The 10,751-nt window shown below is 40.1% G+C and overlaps 1 protein-coding gene across 1 annotated transcript in view; it reads right to left on the bottom strand.

Moving 5' to 3' along the window:
* Positions 1–3,287: 3,287 nt before the first annotated feature.
* SLC5A10 (solute carrier family 5 member 10) overlaps positions 3,288–10,751 on the bottom strand; it is a 129,144-nt gene continuing 121,680 nt past the window's right edge. Inside the window, exons 13-15 of the mRNA XM_063430449.1 lie at positions 9,711–9,926; positions 4,318–4,423; positions 3,288–3,937 (exon numbers count right to left, since the gene is read on the bottom strand). Coding sequence (XP_063286519.1) covers positions 3,744–3,937; positions 4,318–4,423; positions 9,711–9,926 — 516 coding nt within the window. The 3' untranslated portion in view covers positions 3,288–3,743. The remainder of the gene's footprint in view (positions 3,938–4,317; positions 4,424–9,710; positions 9,927–10,751) is intronic.

Raw genomic sequence — 10,751 nt, 5'->3', positions numbered from 1 at the left:
TTTGACAGACACTCACAAACACACACTGATAGACACACTCACACTGACAAAACACACTCGTACACTGACAGACACACACATTCATACAATCATTCACAGACACACACACACTCACTCACAAATGCATAAACACACACACACTCACAGACAAACACTCACAGACAAACACATACACAGACACATACACACACTCACACTCACAGACAAATACATACACAGACACACACACTCACAGACACACACAATCACATACAAACACATACACACACAGACACACACTCACACATACACACACTCACACATACACACATACTAACAGACAAACACATACACAGACAAACACATACACAGACACACACTCACAGACAAACACAGACACATACACACACTCACACTCACAGACAAACACATACACATACACACACTAACAGACAAACACATACACACACAGACAAACACATACACAAACACCCACAAACACATACACAGACACTCACAGACAAACACAGACACACACTCACAGACAAACACATACACAGACACATACACACACTCACACTCATAGACAAACACATACACAGACACACACACTCACAGGCAAACACATACACACACAGACAAACACATACACACACAGACAAACACATACACATACACAGACACTCACAAAACACATACACAGACACACACTCACAGACAAACACTCACACATACACTTTCAGACACACACAAATTATTAAAAATATCCACCCAGCCTCCCTACCTGGAGAGCTGGCGTGGATATGTCCCTGGGGTCCAGTGGGGCTTCAGTGCGGCGGGCGGCAGCGTTCTAATGAGAGGCGGCGAGGGAGCTCTAACCTGTCTGCTCTGCTCCCTCGCGGGCTGTCTGCTGATGCTGGGAGCCGGAATATGACGTCATATTCCGGCTCCCGCAGAATCAGCAAACGGCGCGCGAGGGAGCAGAGCAGACAGGTTAGAGCTCCCTCGCCGCCTCTCATTAGAACGCTGCCGCTCGCTGGGGGTCCAGAAGATGACCTGGTAGGAGGGAGCGCTTCCCTCCTGCCGGTCACTGAAATCTGGCGCCCCCAGAGCCGGTGCGCCCTAAGGCGGCCGCCTGTGCCGCCTTATGGACGCGCCGGCCCTGCTGTTACTTGTATTTTCAATGGAAAAAGATACTAAATAAAGATTGTCAAAAAAATATATATATATTGCTTTGCTGGTAATGATAACTTCTGATATGGCTCAATACGAAATACAAAATCCATCAGAATGAAAGAAGGCAATATGTTTCGAGTGTTCTGAACAAACTTGTAATAGTATATTTCCAATGGTTTGTTTTTAGTTGTTTTTTGCAAAGTACGCTTACATTCTATATAAATGCCAATACTGCTACTGATAATAATTTAATAACCCATTCACTCCCCAACATGATTTTAATTAAGAAACTTCCTGCGTAAAAAAAATCATGCACATGTGCAAACACATTTTAAAATTTTTATTTAGATATTTTTCCTCCATATTACAACTGAAAAACAAACAAACAACAAACAAACGAAAAGGTAGACGCTGTTTTCTGTGTTGTACCAGTTGATATAAAAACTGTAATAAATCGGCTTTAAATATCCTAGCTATGGTTTAGCAGAACTCATTCAATGACATTAGATTCCACAAGAAACAGGGAAAGTATTACGATACGATACTACATATACATTATACCATCCATTAACAGTGAATATTTCTCATTACAGAGCCTCCCTTGGGCAGTAGGTAAGGTATCCTCATTAAAGATCAATGATATCTTAGTCCTTCATCCCAATGTGGTCCTTAAAGGAACACTCAAAGCAGAAAAAATATATATATTTTAAAATGTAGTTGATATAATCCAATGCATGCATTTAATTATGCATTTTCAATGGGTGTGCGGCATGCAGGGAGGGTTATATTTAAAAACAACTTCTGAAAGCTACAAATTTGCTGCCCTTTGCAAGCCCTCCTCTTATGACCTCGCCAAGACTTTCTGTGGCTGTCCAATCGCAGACTTGTTCCCAATGCAGTTCATTAAGAAGTCTTTGCAAGGCAGGAGATCTGGGAAATTGCTGCCTCTTGAGTTTTGCTCCACTGAGCTAACTAAACCAGGAAGTAACAGTAAAGGTCGTCTGATTGACAACCAGAGGGGTGTGACAACGTTAATTTATAAAAGTGCCAGTTTCCACTGAAATCTGTACTTTTTGTAAAATGAAAAATGTGGACACACTTATTACACATAAAGCATTTCAGCAAGCTAAAGTTTGGAGTGTTCCTTTAAGACTATATTCCACCATGAAATATCTTGCTTATTTAATACACGTGTATCTATGCAACCCATTGTAAAGTAAATCCTTAGGATAAATCATTTTAATATAATATATTTAACTCTGTAGGGACTACACGTAGGGAAATCTATGGGCTTTTTAAAGCACAGCACTGATGTAAAAGGGGTTAAAGATGTATTCGTTATAACAGAATGTTACTGTCATTGGTCCTTAACCCCTTAACCCCTTAAGGACCAAACTTCTGGAATAAAAGGGAATCATGACCTGTCACACATGTCATGTGTCCTTAAGGGGTTAAGGGGTAGATGGACACCAGAATTCATACTGGTGTTAAAGGAGTTTAAGATTACCTGCTGCTATAGCCAACTTGTCCTAAGGATCTATTTACATAATTATGGTGAAAGGAAAACCAAATTGCTAAATTTATGCCGAAATAGATTAACTTCAGAGTGAATTTTACAATTTGATGTTCAGTTGAACACAATGCACTATTTAGTGAATATATCCTTTGGTGTCACTCAAAAAAAATATCACTTAATCTACACAACAAGCTATCCAAGCTGAATAACTTTTTTTTTTTTAAAATGTATTGACCTCTACAGGCTTTGCTGCTTTGTTGTCGGCATTATAGTAAAGTTTACACACTGGGATGTCTAGACGTGGAGTAATGGCACTTTACTTTACTTGGATGTCTAGACGTGGAGTAATGGCACTTTACTTTACTTGGATGTCTAGACGTGGATAACACGGTGACTCCAAATGATGTGATTCCTAGTGGAAGATGTTTCAAAGTGTCCCACTTTTCTACTTTTTTGGGGCATTTTTTTTTTCTATCAGTTTCGTTATGTGTTTCTTTTGTTCCCAAACGGTCATATTTGCATGTGCACCATTTCTTAAGCAATACAACTGATTTAACAATATTTACGCCACTTTTACCGCCATTAACGTGTTCTGTTTCACATCCCTTTTTCTTTTATAAAATAGATATTTCTGTGAAAAAATAACCCCCAGCCCTTTTGTAAACCAATTTTAGAACAATTTGATAGATATGAAGAGATTAGGGACCAAAAATAGAAGATGCGTTTCAGAAGACTTTGATAAATCTTCCCCATTGTGTAGACCTGCATGATCAAAATTGTGTGATGGCGCATGCATTGTAAGGGGGTGGGGCCACTCCATCTATTTTGGGAGGCCATGTTGGGTGAGGAGGTAGAAAAACTTCAGGTAAGTATATATATATATTTGTATCTTTACATTTCTGGTACTTTCACCAGGACAGCCTAGAAATTGGATATATAACTATCAGCATGTGAACCTATTATCCACATGGTTTGTCGATCACCGATTTTTTTTTTTTTTAATACAAGCGGATGTGGTTGTTGTGTGGTTTCAAGAATATTTGAAAACACATCGATCAGACTGTCTTGTATATCAAGCAAAGTATGCGTATAAGAAAATGTTAATGCAAATCAAGATAATGGCATTGATGCAGCACACCCGCGACCAGAATGGGTCCTCCTTGATGCTTCTTTGCTGGTTGGTCATGGGGGAGTCAACTGCGTCTTTAGGGGGGCTGCAGAACTTACTACTCCAAGATCGTCTGCGAGGGGAAAGATTGCCTGGGACTGTGTAAAAATAACGAATAAAGAAATTTGTGAATTTCTAAGAATGGGATACAATTAAGAAGCAATATTTTTAAGGGCTGAAATTTATTCTATGACCAGATCAAAGTAATTGATGATAACATAGTAAGTCTCCCACTGTTTAGCGGAAAATCTCTATTTATTGCCATTGGACCAAAGTACTACCCATCAGTATATATAATTTACACACCTGCATTTGCCTAATTCTAACAGTGTATGAGTTTTACACAACATTGGGTCATATTTTCTTGTGCCATCGCTTGTTCAGTTAGTGAAATCTATACTGTTCATTTTTCTTGGTCATTAAACCCCCCCGTTCTAAGACACATGGGCATATTCGGCACGCCGTACGCTATGCTTACCATCATTGGAGTCTGTGGCTGCTTGACTTCTGCTTGAGACTTTCTGGAGGGTAATTTCGGGAGGAGTCATTCCTCGTGGAATCGTCCACCATGTGAGATTTTTCACCTGCATTGTTTAAATAAAAAATAAAAAAGTAAAAAAAAATATCATAAATATTTGCATTTATGGATGGGAGGGACAAGCTCTGCACTTGTCTTTTCCTGAAATTCTCAAATCTGTCCACTCTACAGACTGGTTATGTTACTGATTGCACAACCTTATAAACATAATTGTCTCCTAGTTGAGTCAGCAGAACCAGTAACTGCAATGCACCGGAGACTGAAAGATTTATTGGGGTTTTTTTATGCAAAAGGGGGTGTTTGTTGCAAAACTTGGTCACATGGTCAATGTTGTATAAATGGTGGGCTTTGCTTAATGGCGCAAGCAAGATGGGAGTCCATGTCTGATTGCCAGAATGGTTAGTCAAATACAGCTCTTACCTTTCTGTTTTATCTTACCCATGGTGTGCTATGTGTGCTCTGACCTCACAGTTAAAGCATGAATGCCGTTACCTTAAATTTACATGAGAATTTTCCATAACCTCTCTGGAAGCAGCCATCTTACTTATTCTCAAGACTTCAGAAATCATGTAGCTTGGGAGCTATTATGCTATCACATCAAAACAATTGTGCTTGTTCACTTTACTGATAAATGTGAAAAACTGAAAAAATGAAATTGCACATTTTCAACCAAAATAGGTGAACAGGATTTCCCCCCAATTTAGCTCATTTTTCTGTACACCTATACTGGCTCAAAATTCCTTTGTCAATTCTCAGCAATTCCTAGTTTAGCAAGTAACGAGGAGTGAATAGAATGTACCTATGTCTTTGCTACTAGTAATATTGCAGATGAGTTGTGTTTAAACTTATCTCCAACCTCATGTGAGATCACCGAATGACTCCGTAGGCAAAATTAATATTTTACACACACAATAAGAAAATTAAAACCAGAGCCAAAATGTTTGGCAAATTTATAGCATATATTAAATAAGATTACTGCAAGAATGGCAGCACAGTGATCCCATTTAATTTATGATCCTCAATACGGATGTTCGGCCTTAGCTCTCCAACTCTTGAACTACAGTTGACCGTTCTCAGTCAATCAGCGGCTCCCCTGCCCGATGTTGCCCTAGCCGTCCGGTTTCCAGAAATTGAGCAAGTAAAGAGTGACAGAGAGATCCGGTGCTAGAACCCAGACTATTCTCTAATGGCTTAACCCCTAAAAGTCAGCCAGCTTGTTTTGATGATGTTGTTATGGTGCCCAGAGTGTTCCTGGAAGTTCCCCTGTGCTGGAGATTTATTTCCAATTTGGCTTTTTAAGGTTACATTTCCCAACTCTTGGCAACTCACTGCAGTTCCCTCTTAGGCATGAAACTCCTCCTTTTCCTCTTTCTTGTATGACTAAGCCCTGGCTCACAGTCTACAGGGAAGAGTTAGCAGGGGATAGCTATATATCTTTGAAATCTATAAACATTATTACACAAGTGTCATATTCAATAAAAGCCTGTAAATTCCCCATCACCACCTCCCAGCATCTCAGCTGACTTGAATGTGTCATTTGCTCTTGTTGAAAACATGTAATCAATGCAAGAACTGGGATTATCATTCCAGACGCTTACTGGTGTTCTATACCTCGTCGGCCGAATTTAGGGCTGTGTGTCATGCCAATAAAGTCCTGCAAAAGCTTTGCTACAGAATCCCATCCACCCATCCTCATATACCAATGGTTCTCAAACCAGTCCTCGTGGCCCACCAACAGTCCAGGATTTATGTATTTCCCTGTTTTATTCCAATGGAGATACTAACAAAAGCTGGACTGTTGGTGGGTCTTGAGGACTGGTTTGGGAAACGCCGTCATATACAATAGACTGCAAGCTCTTGGAACAAATGATGGGTTCTCAAACTAATTTCAAAGCTCTGTTTTTACTCTTCCGTAACATCTGAACTAAAGAGCTTGCAATCTTTAGAATGTTCTCACTCTGTCCTTCCTATCATTCTATCATTTATAATAAAGGTTTAAACCAGGGCTGCCTAAAAGGTAGATTGATCCCCATATATTGTAGAACTACAACTCCCATGATGCTTTGCAGAATGACAAAGCGTCATGGAAGCTGCAGTTTTAAAACACCCGGGGATCTACATTTCGGGCACCCCTGGTTTAAGCACAGCAGATATTGTATAAGGATGCTTTAGCTGCACTGCATTTGTCCCATTTGAAGAGTATTTACCCCAGCCACAATTGAACACCTGTTAACAACTCAAACAAAATAAATATGGATGTCCCAGACAAATGTCTGAGGAGCTTAGCCCCCAGATAAATTTGTGGGTTTTGTAATTTCACAGCATTCCGGATACTAAAAGCCTTTTTTGGGTTTTTTTTCAGGTGCGTTGATGCAATCAAAGTAACTACAAACCTCGGCTAGATATTTTTGCAATAAATTCATAGTAAACTTTGATATAGATCCAATAAATGAAATACCCTGAGATGCCAAGTCTCTAGTTAAGACATGAATGACAGAAACTAGGAGGTATGGATTAGCCGTTAAAACAGTGAAGTGTTTAACCCCTTAAGGACACATGACATGTGTGACATGTCATGATTCCCTTTTATTCCAGAGGTTTGGTCCTTAAGGGGTTAAAATGTCAAATGCCATTTAAACAACATTGCAACAATGCTAAGCTCTAAGAAGACTGCTTTTAATGGGTTCTTACACGGGTTAGATGTTAGACACTTGACGGCAGCGTCTCTATTGTTCACAGTAGGTTGTGACATTTTTCAGGAAAGCTTGGAACTACACTATGTTGTCATTTAAACTGGGGAATTACCAGGAAGCCGAAGGGAATTTAACATTTGAAGGCTACAACAGACACACTGTCAGATTCTTCAAGTCTGTGCATTCCGTCAGACTATGGCCTTGAGTTAATGTTTTTCAATAAGATTTTCAAATAATCCCAATCTGTCTGGTGGTTGGAGTAACCCTTTTTAATGAATTTTGTGGATAAGCTTCTCGAACGATCAATGACAAATGTTTCAAATGATTTATATGCTGAAGTCACCATTAAAGTCATAAATCATTTGAAACGTTTTCTAACAGATCAATTAGAAAAAGCTTATCCAAAATATTAATTTAAAAAGTTACTCCAACCACCATCATCACTTCTGCTTCTAGGAGTGGTCATGGTGGTCGGAGTCTGTATGCGCAGTGTTTCTGCTTGAAGCTTTGCAGTTACACAGATATTTGCACTGTTTTTCCTGGTTACACCTCTGGCACACGTGACTTGGGCCTATTGTTAATTCTGTGCAAGAATTTTGTCTATAGCAGCGGTTCCCAAACTGCGTGCCGCAATTATAGCACCAGGGAAACAGTACTGCTCAACAGGGACCCGGTCGAGTGCCGTGGTCCTTTAAGACCGCGACCGGGCCCCTGTAATGTCGGCCGGCTGGGAGGAAATGACAGCCTGTCACTTCCTCCCAGCATCATGCAGAGAGACGTCGTGGTAGGGTGAGGAGTCAACCGCAGCGTGAGGGGAGAGGAGCACGGAGAGGTCCAGTACCCTTCACTCCCCCCAACAGGATCAGGACTCCAAGCCACCGTCCTGAAATCACTTGTGTGTGAGTGTTTATATGAGTTTGAGTATGTGTGTGTGTGTGTGTGTTTGTGTGTGTGAGTGTGTGTGTAAGTGTGTTTATTAGTGTAAGTGTGTATATTAGTGTGAGTACGAGTGTGTGTATGTATATGAGTGTGTGTATGTGTGTGAGTGTTTGCATGTGTGTGAGTGTTTGCATGTGTGTGAGTGTTTGTATGTGTTTGAGTGTGTGTATGAGTGAGTGTGTATGTATGTGTGTATATGAGAGTGAGTATGTATGAGTATGAGTATGAGTGTGTTTGAGTGTGTGTGCATGAGTGTATGAGTGTGTGTGTGTATGTGTATGAGTGTGTGTATGTGTATGAGTGTTTGTATGTGTGTGAGTGTTTGTATGAGTGTGTGTATGCGTATGAGTGTATGTGTGTGAGTGAGAATGAGTGTGTGTATAGGTATGAGTGTTTGTATGTGTGTGAGTGTTTGTATGAGTGTGTGTATGTGTATGAGTGTATGTGTGTGAGTGAGTGAGTATGAGTGTGTGTGTGTGTCAGGGTGTTTGTGAGTGTGTGTAAGGGTGTGCATCTGTGTGTGTATATATATGTCAGTGTGCTTCTGTGTCTGTGTGTGCGCACACATCTGTGTATGTGCCTTTGTGTGTCAGGGTGTGTGTTGTACGTCAGTGTGTGTATCTGTGTCATGGTGTGGGCATGTATCAATGTTTGTGTGTTTCAGGGTGCATGTGTGTATGTCGGTGTGTATCTATGTGTGTGTATGTGTTGGTGTGTATCTATATCTGTGCTTGTGTCGGTGTCTTTATGAATTTTTGTGTATGTGTCGGTGTATTTACATGCATCTGTGTGTTAATGTGCATGAATATATGTGTAAGTATGTATGTGGTAGTGTATGTGCATACACCCAAGCAGTCAAACACCAGCACAACATACAAGCACACTCCTGCAATCTAACACAAATATTACATACAAACACACCCCTGCATTCAAACTAAAAACATATATATACAAACACACCCCTTCACTCAAACACAAATACTTCACACAAATGTACATCCACATTTAAAAGTGATCCCTTCAAACACCAACACTGTACGTTACACTATAGCGCCAGTAAATGCTGCAGCGCTGTACAGATATACAACCTAGAAATTTTGACTTGGGGTGCCTTGGAAAAATACTGAAATATTAAGGGCGCCTTGAACCTAAAACGTTTGGGAACCACTGGTCTATAGTAGAATTGCATCGTCGACAGGCACAATCACTTAATTTGCAGGCAGACTCCCCCTCCATACAATATAGTATGTTGCCCTACTCCCTCCCATAGTCCACCCCCCCAGTCCATCTCTTTCCCGGCAGCCTTCATTTGCCTCCCTTCCTCGTGATTGGACCATGGAGGCGAATCCCATAACATGCAAGGAAGACACAGGAGGAGTGGAATAGATCAGGAGAAAGGTTGACCGAGTGCTGGTAAGTTTTTAGCTATTTTTAAATAGTTTCTATACCCCCAAAAAATACAAAATTGGTGGTGGGTGACAACTACCAAGAAGTGCTACTAAAAAAATATAAGTGGAAATGTATAAATGAATCCAGACATATCTTAGGATACTAAAATTTCCTACAGGACCCTGTAGGCCACAATTTCAGGTAAAAAGGGTTATGATATGTAATCTGTACATAATTTGGTCCCTGACAAATAAAAAGGTTAACTTCCACTGATTTAGATCAAAGCGTTATGATGCCAAGTCATGATCTCACCTGGGATTGTAGTGGGGGCTCTGTAAGAAGGCTGATCACTACAACAACACCCACAGTCATGGCACACAGGATGATGGCAAAGTGTAGGTAGTGGATGTCTTTCAGCATTGAGGGTCTTTCATCGAGGATACCACAGCGAGGGATTGGGTATACAAACTCCATAAACATGCGCACAAGCCCAATGACAAGTCCAATCATTAGGCCCCAGAAGGCCCCCTGAAAAAGAGATGAAACTAAAATGTGGTACTTACTTAAATAAAGATTTTATCAGACAACTGAAAACCTACGTATTAAATCCTGCATGCAATCGCATTGGCTGGGGAGTAGGGTCACAAGGTCTGGAAACACCCATTACACTTTCTTTGTAACTCAGTTACACTTGTCTTCTACAGATTAAAGGTAAATGTATCACTTGACATTTCTATTAAAACCAGAAAGCAAACCCTTTTAAACAAATATAGAAACCATAATGAAGCAAGGAAAACTTTGAAAAGTACACAATAAATGTTTATAAACTTATTATAAACTAGGTCAGATTGCATTGTGGAGCACGCCTCTCAGCTAGGGGAGTTTCTGCGGTCTACACCTCCGTTCTTACCCACCCAGCTCCGTTTTAGACCAGTCTACTAATGACAGAGAAACGGGGGGGGTCATTGTGCAGCAAAAGAAGAGAAAAATCTGACATCGGAGCCTGCTCTTTATGGTCATACTGATCAGACTCCCTCACTTCAGAATACACATAGAACCAAAATAACAAGATTGTTAACTAGCAGACTTGTTTTATTCAGTTGTTTTAAGCTGTGAAGGCTGAACTTATGTTTTATTGACATTTGTAAAAGTCAGAGTTCTGTTTTAATGCCCCTTTAATATAAATGTGAACTTTTAGTCCATTTATTAAAATTTTCTTGAAAAAAATTTAGGGGATTTTTACCGTAGCCCAAATATGCTTCCAGTATATGTGGATTTGTAAACTGCTAAGATGGACAGGGCTATTTACTAAACTGTGTAATGTTGGGGATTTAAATGCAATTTAAAATTTTA

This window comes from Pelobates fuscus, chromosome 8 (genome assembly GCF_036172605.1).
Source record: "Pelobates fuscus isolate aPelFus1 chromosome 8, aPelFus1.pri, whole genome shotgun sequence".
Lineage (NCBI taxonomy): Eukaryota > Metazoa > Chordata > Amphibia > Anura > Pelobatidae > Pelobates > Pelobates fuscus.
This window is presented reverse-complemented; position numbering and strand designations above follow the sequence as displayed.